This window comes from Oryza glaberrima, chromosome 2 (genome assembly GCF_000147395.1).
Source record: "Oryza glaberrima chromosome 2, OglaRS2, whole genome shotgun sequence".
Taxonomy (NCBI): domain Eukaryota; kingdom Viridiplantae; phylum Streptophyta; class Magnoliopsida; order Poales; family Poaceae; genus Oryza; species Oryza glaberrima.
In genome coordinates this window covers 22,498,725-22,516,742 of record NC_068327.1, presented here as the reverse complement: position 1 = coordinate 22,516,742, position 18,018 = coordinate 22,498,725, and the positions used below count along the sequence as shown (strand labels likewise).

The 18,018-nt window shown below is 39.9% G+C and overlaps 3 protein-coding genes across 5 annotated transcripts; 2 read left to right on the top strand and 1 right to left on the bottom strand.

Moving 5' to 3' along the window:
• The first annotated feature begins 463 nt into the window (after positions 1 to 463).
• On the top strand, positions 464 to 3,017 carry LOC127763437 (uncharacterized). 2 transcript variants are annotated; one of them, XM_052288138.1, is made up of 4 exons: positions 464 to 667; positions 1,270 to 1,628; positions 2,015 to 2,349; positions 2,626 to 3,017. In XM_052288138.1, exons 1-4 carry the CDS (start codon positions 571 to 573, stop codon positions 2,735 to 2,737), a joined length of 903 nt encoding a protein of 300 aa, XP_052144098.1. In that variant the 5' UTR covers positions 464 to 570; the 3' UTR covers positions 2,738 to 3,017. The 2 variants fall into 2 exon arrangements, with proteins under 2 accessions (XP_052144098.1, XP_052144099.1); XM_052288139.1 differs by having other exon boundaries at positions 465 to 667; positions 2,635 to 3,017.
• A 728-nt stretch (positions 3,018 to 3,745) lies between these two features.
• LOC127763438 (uncharacterized) lies at positions 3,746 to 6,469 on the bottom strand. The gene is made up of 3 exons (XM_052288140.1): positions 6,268 to 6,469; positions 5,852 to 5,942; positions 3,746 to 4,112 (listed from the first exon to the last, which is right to left on the bottom strand). The coding sequence occupies exons 1-3, from the start codon at positions 6,359 to 6,361 to the stop codon at positions 3,974 to 3,976; spliced, it is 324 nt and encodes a 107-aa protein (XP_052144100.1). The 5' UTR covers positions 6,362 to 6,469; the 3' UTR covers positions 3,746 to 3,973.
• A 3,098-nt stretch (positions 6,470 to 9,567) lies between these two features.
• On the top strand, positions 9,568 to 16,715 carry LOC127762011 (DNA mismatch repair protein PMS1). 2 transcript variants are annotated; one of them, XM_052286349.1, is made up of 12 exons: positions 9,568 to 9,871; positions 9,954 to 10,277; positions 10,469 to 11,695; positions 12,074 to 12,324; positions 12,412 to 12,538; positions 13,131 to 13,199; positions 13,335 to 13,408; positions 13,583 to 13,648; positions 14,344 to 14,447; positions 14,528 to 14,709; positions 14,992 to 15,091; positions 15,576 to 16,715. In XM_052286349.1, the coding sequence occupies exons 1-12, from the start codon at positions 9,647 to 9,649 to the stop codon at positions 15,596 to 15,598; spliced, it is 2,772 nt and encodes a 923-aa protein (XP_052142309.1). In that variant the 5' UTR covers positions 9,568 to 9,646; the 3' UTR covers positions 15,599 to 16,715. The 2 variants fall into 2 exon arrangements, with proteins under 2 accessions (XP_052142309.1, XP_052142310.1); XM_052286350.1 differs by lacking the exons at positions 14,344 to 14,447; positions 14,528 to 14,709; positions 14,992 to 15,091; positions 15,576 to 16,715 and having other exon boundaries at positions 13,335 to 13,412.
• The last annotated feature ends 1,303 nt before the right edge of the window (positions 16,716 to 18,018 follow it).

The window sequence follows — 18,018 nt, the reverse complement described above, 5'->3', positions numbered from 1 at the left end:
ACCCTAGCCATTCTCTCATGTTCCTGTAAATCTGAATCACGACCAAAAAAAAAAAGGGTAGAATTTTCTGGAATTAATTTTTTAGATTAAAAATTTACTTTATATTTGTCTAAATTCACACAATCACTAAAGTAATAGGTAAGGAATCAACATGATGCATATTTTAAAACATTCAAACTCACTTTTGACAATAGCATATATCCAAATTTCTCCAAAGCAGACGAGGCGTGGTAGGGAGGTCCGGGTCCCTACAGCCTACTCATATCTCTGTGTCGCTCAGGTGGGCCTCCCGCTGCGACCAGCCCATTAACTTGTCCAGGACCAGCAACGCGGCCCATGCCGGTCGGAACTGCCCGAATCGCAACGCTAGATCGAACGGCTGTGGTGGCTCGGGAGATGCGGCACGGTTGGCTTGTTGACTTTTTCCGGCCCGGATTGACGCCGCAAGCCGAATCCACGAGTAGTGGGCTGCGGAATTTTGTTTTGTTTTTTTTTTCTCCCCATCCCATCCCGGCCCTGACGCCGCCGCACGACGGCCGGCCGCGGCCGCCGCCGGGGAGGTCGCCGCCGATGAGCCCCACCGCGCCGTCGCGTACGGGTCGTGCTCTCGCCCTTCTCCCTGTCCTGGTGCTGCTGCTCCTCGTCTGCTCGCCAGCCGCGTCAGTTGGTACGGGACAATCGCCACCCCACCGCGACTCTTCTTCCGATCTCGGTGCTGTTCTTGCTTAGTTTTATCTGTAGCTTGTGTTGGTCGTTAGCTGTATGTGTTTGTTTGTTACTTGGACGGTTCGTGGTGCCCTTGAGTGGATCCGTGATGCGTTCTGTGCTTGGTCGTTGAAATTGGGTGTGTGTTTCTTTTCTACCCAGAGACAGTAGCGTAGGTCCCTGTGGGCTCGTAGATTGAGTTAAGCTGCGTGGAATTTGGTGTATGGTAAACGCCGCCTGTTTGCATTTTAGGAATTACTGCTTAGGAATTTTTGTTTGTACTTCTGATGGATGTTATCAGTCATTACCAGCCTTTACTAGGGGAAAATATCACAGTTTCTTCAAATTGCATCCTGCTAGGAGTAGGATGAGCAATGGTACCTGGACACCAAGGTGGTACTTGAGTGAAATCTATAGTTTTTTATGAACATTGTGGCTTGAGATCGAATGGAGTAGTTTATGTTAATGAATTTAGGCATGTTTAATTATTGTTTGAGCCTCTGCAAATGAAAACCATGGTAGTCATACTTCTATGACTAAAATCATTATTGTCTGGCATCACAGGAGAACAGAAAGGTGTATGTGTTTCGCCTGGTGGACGATTCCCTGCCTTCTCATCTGAAGGTAAGCGTCCTGGAAGAGCAGCTAAGGGGCGCAGAGATCTGGCACTATGTAGAGTATTCCGGCAGAACACGTGTTGCGATGTGTCCCAGACATTTTCTGCCCTGCTCTCAGTGAGAAAGCTTGCATCGACTGGTGAAGGTAGTCAAGAATGCCTTCATCTGTGGGAACTGCTCGAGTGTTCGATTTGTGATCCACGGGTGGGTGTTAGGCCTGGACCTCCAGTTATATGTGCATCATTCTGTGACATGGTTTTCAAAGCTTGCTCAGAGGCGTACTTCGCTATCGATGTGAAAACACAGGTAAAGGGCATCTCTTTAAGCTGTGTCTAAATAAAATTTTCTTGCTATACCGATGTGGTACTTTACAAGGACAGTTGCAGTTGCCAGATTATACTTGCTCATTTCATAATTCATAGTTTGATCTAGATAATATTAGGTGAAATTTGATCATAGATAAACAGTTATTAATCGTGCTTACACCAATATACATGCCACGGGAGTTTTTAAGTTAAAGTTGTGGCATGTTAATTGCTTTTGTACTTTCTTATAGCTACGGTAGCTCCTCTCTTTTTTGATTCCTTTGCTTGCAGAACTGTAAGTAGCTGTGCCTCTGCTTTCTTGTGATATTTTTGTTGGATATTATTTTGTGGTTCGGTTCTGATATCTCCCCCTTGCTGCTTTATCAGGCATTGTCTCCATGTGGTTTAGGTGACATCCTTTGTGGCAAAGCACATAAATGGGTCTCTAATGGCACAGAGCTATGTCGCTCTGCTGGTTTCTCTGTGCAAGCTTTGGAGACCACCTCGGGTGGAGTGGATGACACTTTCTGCTATGGTGGGAAAGCAAGTTTTGATGCCATCTCTAGTTCATGGACATCTTCAAAAGAGCGTCCAGTATTAAGTGATGTGGCCTCTTGGAATCTTGAAGATTTTCGCAGATGGGCAAGAGAAATGCCTGCTAGTGAAAGAGTTTCATGGGCAATTGGAGGAATGGTTCTTACAGCAGGCCTTATATTTATCAGGTTTTATATCTCTTTCTCTTATTTTCATATTCTAAATAACAGGTATAGGAGATAAGTGTGACTGGTCGGAACTTGATACAATATCTGAAGAATTGGTTCTTTTCATGCCTATTTCAAACAAAAATGTCTTATGAAAGATCACACAAAACTTTGGATTATGTCCGTGTGTTCGTTTAAACTTGCAATTTTCTTCCTTGGCTCTCTAGCTTAATGCCATACACATGCCATTTCCCCCTTTCAGATGCTTGTGTTGTTACAAAAACTAACTTTTTGTAGTTTGTGCAGTAAACGGAAGAGCTACATTCCTGGCCAAAAGCAAGCTGCTATCGCCCGCAATTTGAGAAAGCTGGAATCAAGAGTTAACCCACAGCAGCTTAGGCGAAATTAGGAATGCGTAGGTAGCATGGATTCCTATTTCCACCACTTTGTGATTCTTATATTTGAATCTGCAATGAATTTACTGTTGAAGATGTCCTCTACACTGGTGGTCAGATAGATGGATGGCGTCATTGGTTACAACCTCCTTTTGTCATCCTTGCGTAGAAGAGCAGAAGAGATCTATTAATTCTTGTTCAGGTTATTTCTGTCTGCAGGATTTATAGATTTGCTTGAACATATGTATATAGTTTTGGAATGGAATCTTCAGAGATTTTCTTCATACTCCTTCAGTAACTCTTGCATTCTGTCTATTTTTAATCAGCACGAGTTAAAGCACTCGTTCAAATATGTTTTGCTCCAGATAGCCCTTAAAAGAACTCATGTTTGCTCCAGGCAGCCCTAAAAGAAACTTACAAACATAGGGAAAGACAGTACGTTCCGTGTTCTGATAATTTGAAGAAAACAAAGAACCTCTTAATAATTGCATGTGTTTTGTCTCTCTTTGGTTCGTGTATTCATTCAAGAATTTAAAATTTAGTTTCCTTTTCAGATTATAATGTAAAATGCTGATTTTTGTAGAAAAGCTCCTTGAACAAACTGAGAACAGGCACAGCAGCTGCTTTCCCCGTAGGGCAACCACGAGAGTTGTAACTTTATTTTGTATTGAGCTTCATCCATACTTTATAAAAGCAAAATAAATAAGTTACAGAGTTGCCTAATTACAACAAGATCTTGAAGTTCCAGAGTTGCATAATTACAACAAAATCTTTTGAAATTACATAGTTTGTACCAATCAAGAGCTAAGAATGTTTGAAAATGCCATTCATCAAGAGCTAAGAATGTTTGAAAATGCCATCCATCTACAACTATGTAACGATTAAGAATGTTTGAAAATGCGAATACGGGTGGGGAATGCTCCTGCATTACAAACAGTAAGAACAAAATCCGTGGACCATTCTATCTTACGGCAGATTCAACTGCAGAAAACTAAGACAGATTCAATGCAAGACAGGAACACTTTTCCTCGTTGAAAAATAATAATATAAGATTGTCAGCAAGTGAGGTTACATATCGCAATCTGAAATTGATCTATGCAGATCAACCCTGTATTACACCCTCGTTGCTCAGGAATGCCCTGGCAAGTTTCATTTGTAGTTAAGGAGACAAAATAATCATCATGGGGAGCTCATAGGAACCCCAAAATGAACCTAAAATAACCCGCCATCCAACAGCGAATATGAAGATCTTAATCTTTATGTGAATGCGCCAGGTATTGGCTTGTGTACTTGTCCACCTTCGGTCCAGATGTGCCGTACTTCGCGTCATAGTACTCTACCATTGCAGATCCCACTAACGCTGCTAGTGTTAGGGCTTGAGCATGCAACCTGCAATAATAACAGTTATATTAATTAAGTATGTGGGCTGTCAATTTGTAGCATGATTGACTTTAGTCACAACTCATTGGTGTATAATCATATGGAATGTAGTTAATCGTACATAAACTGCCTACATACATGAAAAGGTACAGGCATTCAGATCCAAATATCTGATATTGCCACCCAATGCGTTAGATGGGGTTAAGGTCGTGCCAATTTTACATCTACGAGGAAAAACAGAACTTCAAAGATTTAATACATGACTCAGTGCATTACTACATTGACTGACTTCAAAAAAGAGGTGGTAATATCGCTAGTAGATGCGTTGGAAAATAGCAACTTAGAATTCTAACCCTCTGGTCTCAACAATAGTAATCAAACCGTTCAAAAATAAAGAAGGTGGTCCGTATGTACATGGCTTCTATTTAGGTGTCATTGCTTTATGCACCTATCTAATCTAGCCCAAAAAAAATGGGGAACAGAACAGAGAAAATTATGAGGGCCAGCAGTGAAGGGTGCACACTTTCACAGGACAAAAATGCTACAAGGTACAAGCTATATATGGAATTGGACAATGCATTTCTGCTGATCTAAGTTTTGACTTGCTGGATCGGATGGACTAGTATAATTGTAAGTGCACTATACACAAAAAAACGAAGCTATTGTTGCAGACCAAGGAATCTTTGAAAACCAGTCCATAATAATACTGATACACTTCCAACCTTAGATATCTTAGTGACAAAAGGTCACGTGAATTACTTCGTACAGCTAGCGACATATAAAAATAGTAATTACAAGCAACGTTTTGTCATAAAATTATATATGCATAGCCACCTAGGTAGAATATCAAGTTAAACAGATAAGTTCCTAAATTTCAAGTTTCCTGCGTTTCCTGCAGAATGGTCTGCATTGCAACCTTAAAGGATAACTAAGCCCTTCAGTGTTGAATGTAATCAACAAAATCAAATAATTCACCAAATAAATAATGGTGCATTCTTAAGTCTACCCTTTTTTTTGAAAGAAGGGCAAAAACTTTGCCACTTTTGTATTGATAAGAGGAGGAGAAAAGCCTCAACAGTGAACCTTTACAGGTCTTATATCTACATGCTTGGCGGGATAATTGTAAACGAACAAATAAAAGACCTACTGTTCAGGAAGAACAAATTATGAACCCCGTGGACTATAATAATATCCTACGTGGTTTGATTATCTCTAGTGGTCCCCGGCTGCCTGCTAATAATCACTAGCTTTTAGTCCCAATAAAAAAAACAAGTACACTCTCTACAATTAACTGGAAGTAAAGTTCTTCCAAACCATGCCAATGGAATAAAAGAAGGATCCATAGCTCCATATTCAACTACAGCTGGCAATGGTAAATGGTAGCCAAACTGTCTATAGTCTGTTGAACAATGCTACACTATACGTTGAAACCTTCCTACAGGCTCATCGATGACCCAATTGGAGCAATTCTGTCTGGTTTCAGTTGAAATCGAAGTTGCTCAAGTCACTTCATAACTCAGAATCAATCTGGAAGGCATGTGCAACAGAATCACTTTTCTATTGTGCAAACATTATGTTCAATCGACCTTTTAATTATCATGGCAAGGTTCAAAATCCTTTTATCTTATTGTGCTAATGTTCACAAATCACAATGCCTACAAAGCGTTCTCAAGATGAATAATCCGTGTATTCTTAATCATGGTAAGACACGAGCCTGAAGCTAAGATAGATGAGACAAAGGCACAAACCTTGCATGGATGATCTTGACGCTAGTCTTCATATTGGGCCTCGACCAGTTGTACGCAATCGAGCTGCTGATCCCAGTAAGCCATAGGCAACCTTCACTCACAAACACATAACATAAGCAACGTAAAATAGTTAGAAAATATCCAAAAACACGAGGGGAAAATCAATCTCAAAATTTGGGGAAAAGGGGAATCCTAAATAGAATACACTACATAATTTTTTTTCGCAAGATTGAGAGATAAAATCATGTAAAGAAAGCCGATGAACTTCTATCGGGAAGACGCATGGATTGGGGATTTGGTGGTGACGCATGTAGCAAATCGTACATCAGAAAAGAAAAGAAAAAAAAACAACAGAAAAGTAGCAGATCCGCGCGGAGGAGATCGAAATCCCAGGAAAAATTCACGAGATATTTTACCTACGGCGCGGAGCTTGTGGTCGATGACCCACTTCCTCATGGATTCAATCTTGCCCGGGGCTTCCGCCATTTGCTTCGCCGCCTCTTCCCCCATCTTCCTCTCCGATTTCTCTCGCTTCTCTTTACGCGCTCTGTTTTTCTTCTTTCTTTTTTTTTTCGAGCTCTTTTCTTCTCTCTCGTTGCAAAATTGCAATTGGAGAAAGCCAGCCTGCCTCTAGTTATATCGGAGGACTTGTTTGTTTCCGGTCCTCGATGAATTCGGAAATTCGTTTAGTATCCGGGTATATTATTTGGATTCCTTTCACATGTCCCAGCTTGTTGTTGCTAATTTGTTATTCTCCACTTGCAAAAAGAAAACGTTTTTGTTTCGTTAAGCATGTTCTGTATTTCTTGTGACCGAAGAAAGAGAGAGATAACGGTTGCGATATATTCTTTGAAAATAAATCGTCCTAATAATTTTTAGGTGCACCAAAGTGGAAATGACTTAATGATTTTGCGAGGAAACAGAGATATGATTACAATCCTGAGCGAGAAGCTAGGACACACTCCCTGGGGCCTGAAAACGCCACACTGTATATGGCATATAATTTGAAAAACCCATATGACATAAATCACACTCTGTCGTGTGATTTAAAGAGACGTAACTCTCTAGTATTATTATTGGAATTCTATTAAAGTATACTTATATATAATATTTGCGAGTACCAATATATTAGAATCGTGCACCGGCCACAACCCCGTACTATAGCGCTGTACTTCCCGTGATGATTTAATTTAAACTCATTATAGATTGAGAAAAAATACTAGAAAAAGGGTAAATAAAAGAGAGGCTTTACTCAATGAAATACGCAAGAAGACGCATGCATCACTGTAAAAGCTTAAAGATATGAATGTCATAACGATGAATATATTCGATCTCATAAAATTTGTACTGAATCACATTTTTTTATGCGTAATATTTATAGGCACTAAATTTAAATATTGATAAGTTAAGTCATGCACCAACGACTACCAAATTTTGTACTCACAATAACACTAAAAAAAGTTAGGTTTTTACTGGTGGTCTCTGAAAAAAATGGATTTGCTAAAAGACACCGAACAATTGTCATATTCTACTCGTGCAGTCTAAAGGCCATTAAGATAATGTTTCCAATAAAGTTGGAGAGAGAATTTGACTAAAATGGCTTCGCTACCCTTCTTACAAATTGGCATTATTTCTCCTCTCCCTGTCTTCCTCATGTTTCTTCATTCACGCAAGATGGCATTGATGGTGAGCATGACAACAATGTTGCCATATCTAGTTACCTTTGAGTCTTATAGTGCTCGATTTGCCAATTATCAAAATCCGAACTCTAATGCTCGAACTAGCCCTATCGTGGCTCGGTGAAGAGAATGGTCTATGGATAAAGCTGGCTTTATAGAACCGGTCACTACTCCATCCTCCCTAACCTAAGAGCCACCACCTAAGAACCACTTTGACATCATAAGACCTGCTCCTATAAGGCTACTCCACCACTACCGCGGCAAACACAAGGCCCACTCCACATGAGGCGGTGCCCAATGGCTCAAATCAACTCCATCGCGACTGGTACCCCTTCGCAAGAGGAATATTAGAAGAATGAACAAGAAAGGTGAAGGTATAATTTTCTTGGGTTTTGTCATTGCTAAGGTGGTGTTTTAATCTCTTGAAGATAAAGATTAAGTGTTTCACGCAAAACGATGTGATAATAATGTGCGACTAATTGAGTTTTAATTATTACAAACTTGAAAAATGAATTAATCTGATATTTTAGAATAACTTTCATATAGAAAGTTTTCGTACGAAACACACCGTTTAGTAGTTTGAAAAGCGTGCCACAAATATCCGAAACTTTATCCTCTCCTTACGGTGGATTCGAACGGGGCCTAAGTGGATATTGTATTTTAGTACTCACGATGCCCTGCAGTAAATTGCCACGCTTTTTAGATATCATTAGACAAATTTTCCCAAAATGGCAAGCAATATAATGTGTATGAAACTAGTTATTACAAAGATAATATAAGGTGTATGAGGACCAAAGTACAAGATATAGTCATCCGTTTAACTAAGAGCTTTAGTATATATCTTCTCAAAGAAAGTCCAAACATCGGTAGATATAGTATATACTCCGTATTAACGTCCCGAACAACAAAACAACTTTGCAGTCTCTGAAAAAAAAAGGTACAACTATAAAAATATTTGCTCATAAACGACAATGCATGAGTAAAATTGCAACGTCGTTCTTTTCCTCCTCATCAGAAAAAAAATAAGAAAAAGAATCAACGTTCACGCCCTTCAATTTTGTCCGGCTTTGCAAAACTTTAGCAGCCCTCGCCAACGCAATTCGTACAAACCGGAAGGGGGTGGGTGTGACAGCGCAGAGGCCACCGAATCCAACGCGAAAACGGCACGTTTCTGCCTTGGACGGCGGCCGCGCGGTCAAACCTCGGCCTCCCCCTCCACGCAGCTCCACCTGACCCGGCGGCGACTCGTGAGTCGTGACCCCCCCGCGGAAGTGGCTCGGCAGGTGGTGAGGCCACGGCGGCATAGTTGGATTCGCCACGTCATGTTAAAGGAAAACTTTAGTCAAATTATACATAGGTATCACATCACTCAAATAAGATGATAATATTATGGAAGAATCTCATTTGCTATTTGCACTTGTTTTGTAAGTTAGAAAATCCGTTGTACTCCCTTCGTTCTAAAAACCGAACCTACGATGTGACATAGTTTTGCGGAGAGAGTATCTGGTTTTCCTGTTTAAGAATGAAAATTGGATTTAAGGGCTATTCACTTTGGTGCCAAAATAAACCATATTAAATTTTAACAATGCCAAGACTTTGGTAAGGTTAGCAATATTGTCAAATTTTGGCAAGATGGCTATTTTGGATGCGTTCATTTTGTTGCCAACATACATGCTACTCACACACATTGCTGTGCAGTTGCTAATTTTTAGTTATTACTATGCAGTTGCCAAATTTCTGATATATTTATCAAAGTTTGGTAAGAAACTAAACATATGCAACTTAAAAAAAATAGTATGATTTGAAATGACATCAAAGTGAACAGCTCCAAGGGATCTCAAATGAGCTTATTCCCGTTCCGGTTTGGTTGGCGTAGCGAATTTGTCGGCCGTTCGACGAGCGGCTGGCTGGGCCGGCTCACTCACACCCGCCGCATCGAGGCCCAACTGAGAGGCTAATGGGCCTCGGCCCTCGGGACGGTTTGCCTCCGGCTCCGGCTGCGGATGGCCACCACCACCACCACCATCATCATCGGTGCCCCCCGCGGAAGAGGAGGAGAAAGGGAAAAACCCCGCGCTGTGTAGGGTTTTAGGCGGGTCGAGGTGGAGGGGGGAGGATGGCCGGCGGCTCGTCGCCGGCGATACGGCCGATCGGCAAGTCGGCGGTGCACCGGATCTGCTCCGGCCAGGTCATCTTCGACCTCTCCTCCGCCGTCAAGGAGCTCGTCGAGAACAGCCTCGACGCCGGCGCCACCACCGTCGAGGTCACCCTCCGCTCCTACGGCGAGGACTCCTTCACCGTCGCCGACAACGGCACCGGCATCTCCCCCACCAATTTCCAGGCACGAATCCCCCCTCTTCTCCTCTCCCATTTGCTGCTTCGCTCTCGCGATTTAGTTGCTGACCGCCATGTGCGCTTCTCAGGCGCTCGCTCTGAAGCACCACACCTCCAAGATCTCGGACTTCGGCGACCTCGCCTCCGTCGCCACCTTCGGGTTCCGCGGGGAGGCGCTCAGCTCGCTCTGCGCGCTGGGGAAGCTGACGGTCGAGACGAGGACCAAGGACGAGCCCGTCGGGACGCGCCTGGAGTTCGCGCACTCGGGCGTGGTGACCGGCGAGAGGAAGATGGCGCGGCCGGTCGGGACCGCCGTGACCGTCGAGAAGCTGTTCTCCACGCTGCCGGTCCGGAGCAAGGAGTTCAGCAGGAACATTCGGAAGGAGTACGGGAAAGTGATCTCCTTGCTGAATGTGAGCTGCCCATCTTATTAGTCCATGTTCGTTTTGCGGGCATTTCAATTTGCGTAAAGCTCATGTATGTTATTAGAATCTAGTTCATCTCCTGATACACATGTTTATACCACTCTGCTGTTTTACTCTACACATGTTTCGTTCTGGTTCTGCTAAGAACTGTGATTTATTTTTTTTCTTTCCCTAATTAGGCCTATGCGTTGATTGCCAAAGGGGTCAGATTAGTTTGCACAAATACTGTTGGCAAGAATTCTAAATCGGCGGTGCTTAGGACTCAAGGGAGCAGTTCACTGAAAGATAATATCATTACCGTATTTGGTCTGAACACTTTCAAGTGCCTGCAGCCCTTCAATGTGACAATCTCAGAAGGCTGCCAAGTTGATGGCTTTCTTTCCAAACCTGGACCTGGTAGCGGTCGCAATTCAGGGGATAAACAGTTCTTCTATGTTAATGGCAGACCTGTGGATATGCCAAAGGTTTCCAAACTTGTCAATGAGCTGTACAGAAGCTCAAATGCCAAGCAATACCCTGTGGCTGTATTGAATTTCTGTATTCCAACCACATCTTATGATGTGAATGTTGCGCCTGATAAGAGAAAAATTTTCTTCTCATCTGAGCATGCCATTTTGCTATCTTTACGGGAAGGTATTGAGAATCTGTACTGCCCTCAACAATGCAGTTTCTCCATCAACAGCGTTGAAGATCCTGGGAAGGAAATGGACCCAGCCATCGATGGGTCTGATGAAGACATGTGTTTAACAGAAAAGGAGAATGTTTCAGCTCCTGAAAATGACGATGACATGGATGAAACAGATAGTGATGATGAGGTTACACCAGAGAATCAGAAAGTGCCTTCTTCAGTGACAACAAGGGTAGCCACTGGATCTACACCCAAAGATGTGAGCCCCTTGTCAAGAGGCCCACCTGCTCAGCTTGATAGATCTACTTTGCTTTCAGCCTACCGGTATGAACAACGAGAAAAGACGCCTACACGAGTAAAAAGTTATCCAGCACAAGCAAATCATGTTAGAACAGGGCTTGCTGCAAAGTCTTCTCCTTCAAGTGCTGTTCAACCTTCTATTATGAAATTTCTATCACAAAATAAAAGGAAACACGAAGACAGTTGCAATCTTATTTCTGAAGCTCCAGTGCTGAGGAGGGGAACATGCTTGGAGCAAGTGAGGAGAACAGATTTAGGAGCGAATTCACCAACTGCACTAACCTCAAGAGTATCTAATATTCCAGAGTTTAATGCACCTCAAGGAACAAATCCTTTGCGGCACCATTCCCTGCAATCTTTTGTACCTGAGATGCCAGAAGATTCACCACAGCATTCTGAACCACCTAATATTGTTTCTCATCGTGATGAAGTGCCTCAGTTGCGTCCATGTGATGTTCACGCTACAGAATCTGAAGTGGTAAGGTAGAATTTTTTGGAGTGAATTCTTCAATTTTCTCCATTATCTTTTATTTTTATTACTTTTATTGCTTTATTTGCCTTGACTGGTTGTTCTGGGCATTCTTGTTAAGTGTGTATGCTTTGTGATCTTATCTTTTAAAGAAGTTCATGGTGAATTTCTCATCTGTTGTCACAAGTCATCTTCAATCTACTCTTAGCTATTTTAACTTCTGCTTAATTTGGATCACTAAACAAGTACTCCAATGTTTGTAGAATAGCTTTTTTTCTGATTGGCTAAATTGTGATTGGGCATGTGTCCAGTTCAAAGAAAAGAGAACCTAGTTTAAACATATGTTGATGAGATTTACTATACAATGAAATGCTGCAATCCTCGCAGGATAACCAGCATGATCCATGCCATTCCAAGTTTGGTGCTCCCAGTCGATGTTCAGAAGTGGAACCCCAAAATAAACTGACAAATATTTCCTTGCCTGATGCTCATTATGATGGTCATGACACTGCAGCACATTCTGGACAATCATCTTATCCAGTTATGCAATTTACACTTGCTGATCTTAGAAGAAGAAGAAGGCATAGTTTTATGATATCACATGCAAAAAAAGGAAGTTTTCCTGAGAAATCAACAAGGTAGCACTTGAAACTATTTTTATAGAAAAGTTATGTTTTCACCAGGCGCTGGGCTTTATGAATTACTAGTTTATTTTTCCTACCTAGGTGTTATAAAGCTGCGACACTGGATAACTATGTACCAGATAACGAGGAGGGAAAATCGAATTCTTTAGCTGCAGCCACCAGCGAGTTAGATAAGCTTTTCAGTAAAGATGACTTTGGAGAAATGGAGGTGCTTGACTTAACTTCAAATTTGAATATTATCAGTTTTCTAAGGTTCCTTGTGAGATTATACTGCTAATATACTGTCAATGAAAGAACACTTGTTATCCAAGTGATAATGTTGCTTATTTTCCCTGCCCGAGTGTTTTCCTTTTTGTCGTTTAAGTGCTATTTCAAAAAGAACTCTTTTATAGTTATATACTCAGTAGCTCAGTGCTTCGGAGGAACCCCAATGACTTTTGTCAATCATGAAATTAAGTTGTACCAATACATTTTGTTTCTTTAGTGGGACCAGCCAGCTATATAACTGTTATTTGTTGTATAATTTTGGTGCTTTGATAGCTTGCTTCTGTTCATGGCCCTATCAAGTACGATAGGTCGTGTGATTCTTGCAAGTTCCTCGCAAGACATATGTTGTCTTTTGTTAATTTTATCTGAAAGCATTTTATTATTGTGAACATTTGTTTTTTACTTGAGTGGTGTGATTTCATTGTTCTAAATAGGATGAAATATTAAAAAAAGTGCTGTATGAATTCTATATTTCTATTTGCAGTACTTTGCTAAAGAAGTTTATGAACACTAAATAACTAGTACACCTTCAGGTTGTTGGGCAGTTTAATCTTGGTTTTATCATTGGAAAGCTGGACCAGGACCTATTTATTGTTGATCAGGTATCTCTCTATAGTCTATACATATTCTATTAATTGATGTCATAGTATTGTATAAACCCCTGGATATCTGGGTTGCACCTTCAAGATACCTTATGTAGTCATGTCTGGTGATTAATGTTTTTTTCTTCTTACTAGCATGCTGCTGATGAGAAGTACAACTTTGAGAACCTTTCACAGTCAACAACTTTAAACATACAGCCTCTCCTTCAGTGAGTAAGCAAAACTTATCATTTCCATCTGTTATTTTGGTACATTGAACTCATTCAGTACCTATTGAATGGTAGGGTGTTTTGTGGTTTGTATTCAGAATGTTGAAATCAGGTTTATTATTACCTTTTGTTATGTATCTCTGGTACTGTATATCTGATTGTATTCAAATACAGACCACTGAGACTTGACCTATCACCAGAGGAAGAAGTTATCGTTTCTATGAACATGAGCACTATCAGGTATTACATTTATTGCGTATTACAACTCAGTTCTGTCTACTACCTCCGGTCACAAATATTTGACTGACATTTAGGACAAGATTTTTCAAACTTTTGAAATTATGACATTGATAATTTCTCAAATGCTTAGTTTAAAAACAAAAGAAATGGTGTACGCAGATTTGCCTCAAAAAGTACTACTATCATAATACCATAAACTTATTAGATTTTATGAACTTATTCTAGTCATATAAAATTGACGGTTGGAATATAAAAAGTTTAACCAAATCTTGTCCTTAGCATCAAATATTATGACCAGAGGAAGTAATTAACATGTCGGTCAGTCAATTGTTTCCCACTTAGTGCATAACACCTGGAATCATGCACGATTTGTTTTTTTCTCACTCAACAATACTCCCTCCATCCCAAAATATAAGGCACAACTACCACTAACGCATAAACCCAATGGGATCACTCCAATAAATACAATGCATGCATCCAATGGGATTAGAGATTTTAAGGGTGTGTGATTTTTTTTTTAAAAAAGAAATAGAGGAGAGGGATGTGCTAGTTAATTGCATGCATGCATGCATATGCATGCCTAATATTATGAAACATCGAAAAAAAGGTGGTTGTGCCTTATATTATGAATGGAGTGAGTAGTTTATAATTAAGAGTGAGCAAAGCTTTACTTGCTATTTTTTTTAATCTGTCAGAAAGAACGGTTTTGTTTTAGCAGAAGATCTGCATGCTTCACCTTGCAACCGCTATTTTATAAAAGCCGTTCCCTTCAGCAAGAATATTACATTTGGTGCTCAAGGTATCACTTATTCTCATGTCTGAAATGTACATTTTTATGTGCGTTGAAAAGTGGTTTAATTCTAATTTCCCTTGATTTAGATGTGAAGGAGTTAATCTCCATGCTTGCTGACAGTCAAGGTGACTGTTCAATAATCAGCAGTTACAAGCTCGACAGAACTGATTCTATTTGTCCTTCAAGGGTTCGTGCTATGTTGGCTTCGAGGGCTTGCCGAATGTCTACCATGATAGGTGATCCATTGACAAAAACTGAGATGAAGAAGGTAACCACAGATCAAATTGTTTTTTAAGGATAATTTTTGGAGTAAATTAGCTTTCGATGAAGTAACCTCCAAATGAGCTCCTATAAAAGAAGTGCAAACCTTGTATGGTTTCTGTCTATTCAGAAATTTAATGTCATGATTTAGTTGTGATCAGTGCTCACTACTCCCTAGAAACAATTATTCCTTTATATTTAAGAACCTAACTCAATGAAGCCCTCTTGCATTTGCACTCCAGATACTTAAGAATCTAACTCGATGGAGCATTTTTCTTTTGCACTTCAGATACTTAAGAATTTGACAGGATTGAGGTCCCCTTGGAATTGCCCTCATGGGAGGCCAACAATGCGCCATCTAGCAGATCTCCATGCTATAAAAACTGAAGGTAAGAGATTGTCGGCCAACACTCATATTCTCTAGTTTACATGCTTGTATATGTCTCATCTATATCTGAAGAAAAAGAGTGAAGTTTTCTTGTTTCATTGCAACTCCAAGTAGTTCGAGTCATTATCATCTGCAAATGTATTGTTCTAAGTTCTAAACATTGTAGACAAGGTTGTATCAGATCATCACTGTTGTAATTTCTTGAATAAACAAACCACTCTTCTATTTTTTCACTGAAACAACAAGATTGAAATGTGTTGCCAAGTTCATTGTGTTACAAAAACCTTCTAGTGTAAAAAAAAAAAACCCCACTAGGTTTCAGAAATTACGTCAGTCAGAAGCTCACAATTGTTTCTGTATTTTTTGCGTTCTATTCTTTTTTTTTCACAAAAAGTGGCATGATTAATACTCTTAAGGATTTTAGTGGCAACTCCCTTGAATTATCCAGTTTACAGATCTCATTTCAGTGTTGCAAAATCTCGCAGGATCGAAGGCAACTTTCTCATGATGTCTGGCAGAGTTTAGGTTGGGTTTATGATGGATGCTCTTGCCTTTGCGCTGCTACCATTCCAAGGAAATTAGGCGCTCCATGGCCAACATTCCTTGATGTGTATAGATGCCAGTCTCTCCCACCTGTTTGAGAGCCTGTGTGACCTATTCGTGTACTAACTTACATATGTGATACATACATGACATGCGTGATAGTGGAGAACCTTGTTTCTAAGCCTTCGAAATGGGATGCATCTCCTTGCCCACTAGAATCCTTTTGCTCGGAGACTAATGCCGGAAGCGAAATACTCCAACACCTTTGCAAGGATGACGAGCAACAAAGGTGACATCAGGTTATCAGGGAAAGCTATCTGGGGAAACATAAACTGATGCATGTGCTTACCTTTATTGTGTGGTTAAAATCCAGACAAGATGTAACTTAGGTACTTGTGTTGAAAATGCCTCGAGTTTCTGAGTTGTATGCAACAAAGCTCTTGGCTGTATTTAGTTGCAGGCTTGCATTTTTAACGCCTTACCTTATCTATAAACAGTAGACACTTGCTCTCAGGGTATGGATTACCCTGTGCTATTTATATTATCTTTTTGAGCCTGGAAGGGCTGGTAGATCATAGAGAAAATGTTGTTGGAATCAGATGCCGGAAATTGGCTCTGCTGTCCCTAGATCATACAGAGAGATGAGCAGACTAGTCACTGCTCTGGTTGTTTCGTTTGCTTTGCATAGAAGCTACTACAATACTGTAGCCGTAAGCAACGTTGCAGTACAGCTTTCCTGCGCTGAAGAAACTACTAGACTGTTTACATCCGTAGCATAAATTCTGCAGATAATTTTGTCTCTTGTTGAGCTCACTCCAGCAGTCTAGCTTACTGATATTTGATCCAGGAATTCTGTCCCTGAGTTGACTTTGGTTTATTTCACCGTTCTAAGAAACTGGCGATAAGTATAAGGGCCTCTTTGTTTAGGATTATAAGCCAACTTATAAGTCAAAAAGTCTAAGTTTAAACAAACAAGCAGCTTTTTTGTTTGGCTTTTTTAAGCCATAAGCCACTCTTACACTATTAAGCCAAAAGCTAGGTTGGAGAAGCTTTTTTGGCTTATATAAGATAGATGTATGACTCCACCACTAAACTTAGGACATTAAATTTACTGGCTTATAAATCATATAAGCCAATAAGCTGACTTAAGTCTAAGCCAATAAGTCTAAGCCTAAACAAAGAGAGCCTAAGAGCCTTTTTGGTTCCCATATTACCTAATAAGTCAAAACGGTTTATTATGAAAAAAATAAATTATAGATAAAACTTTATATATTTCCTCGTAAGCAAATGCTAAAAGGAAATTACGTTAGAAATATCTTAAATTCAATTTTAAAAATTCAAATTCTGACTTTTGTTTGACTTATTACGTCAATTGATGGGGCTCCAGAGGTTTGAGTACTAGCAGTACACTGTTTTTCTAGCTTTGGATAGAGAAACCTTGAGCTTCATAACAGCGTGATGCCTTTTGCAGCTTTCTTAGCGACATCTTTACGAAGTTGCTTGATTCCAATCACAAAAACGATAGAGCCATAATGTTATAAAACCTCCTAAATTTCAAAGACTACCTATTTATTTATGCAACAATTTTAATCCCTCGTACCAAAATTTTGCCCTTTTTTTCCCTCTAAAACCTCTTAGTATATTTTTAAGGTAAAATAGCATACGGGAAATAAATATTGCTTATGTGTTCTTTTGTGTTGAATAAAATGAAACAATAAATGAATGATTTGTGAAATTATTCGAATGTGCAAATGAACGAAATCAACTATTACTAACTTAAAAAGAATATGTTCTAAAAAGGTTTTTCAAGACCTGGAAAGTTTTTTTCTTTTTAAATAGGAGTTCACGAAACATGCATACACACTCGTCTCAAAATAAGTTTATTTTTCACTCCTCCTACACATATCAATATAAAACAAAAAAATCAGGATACAGTCACTTTCTCAAATCCCAAAATATAGTTATTACTCGCTTTATCTATTGCCAATACATTTTTTACTTTTACAAACTGATACATAATGATTAAAAAAAACTTAATTTACTACATATTGGGGAGCAAAAATGAACTTATTTAAAAAATAACGCATTGAAAAAACATAAGGTGTATATATAATCTATGGGCATGTTTAGTTGGTGAAATGAAAATTTTTTAGTGTCACATCGGACGTTTGACCGGATGTCTGAAGGGGTTTTCGGACACGAATGAAAACACTAATTTCATAACTCGCCTGGAAACCGCGAGACGAATCTTTTAAGCCTAATTAATCCGTCATTAGCACATGTGGGTTACTGTAGCACTTATGGCTAATCATGGCCTAATTAGGCTCAAAAGATTCGTCTCGCAATTTACATGCAAATTGTGCAATTAATTTTTCTTTTTATTTA

Coding starts and splice junctions, on each gene's coding strand:
- LOC127763438 (XM_052288140.1), bottom strand. CDS start 6,361: ATGGGGGAAGAGGCGGCGAAGCAAATGGCGGAAGCCCCGGGCAAGATT. Junction 5,943..6,267: donor CCACAAGCTCCGCGCCGTAG/GTAAAATATCTC, acceptor TTGTGAGTGAAG/GTTGCCTATGGCTTACTGGG. Junction 4,113..5,851: donor GTCAAGATCATCCATGCAAG/GTTTGTGCCTTT, acceptor TTATTATTGCAG/GTTGCATGCTCAAGCCCTAA.
- LOC127763437 (XM_052288138.1), top strand. CDS start 571: ATGAGCCCCACCGCGCCGTCGCGTACGGGTCGTGCTCTCGCCCTTCTC. Junction 668..1,269: donor CTCGCCAGCCGCGTCAGTTG/GTACGGGACAAT, acceptor CTGGCATCACAG/GAGAACAGAAAGGTGTATGT. Junction 1,629..2,014: donor CTATCGATGTGAAAACACAG/GTAAAGGGCATC, acceptor CTGCTTTATCAG/GCATTGTCTCCATGTGGTTT.
- LOC127762011 (XM_052286349.1), top strand. CDS start 9,647: ATGGCCGGCGGCTCGTCGCCGGCGATACGGCCGATCGGCAAGTCGGCG. Junction 11,696..12,073: donor ACGCTACAGAATCTGAAGTG/GTAAGGTAGAAT, acceptor CAATCCTCGCAG/GATAACCAGCATGATCCATG. Junction 15,092..15,575: donor CCATGCTATAAAAACTGAAG/GTAAGAGATTGT, acceptor AAAATCTCGCAG/GATCGAAGGCAACTTTCTCA.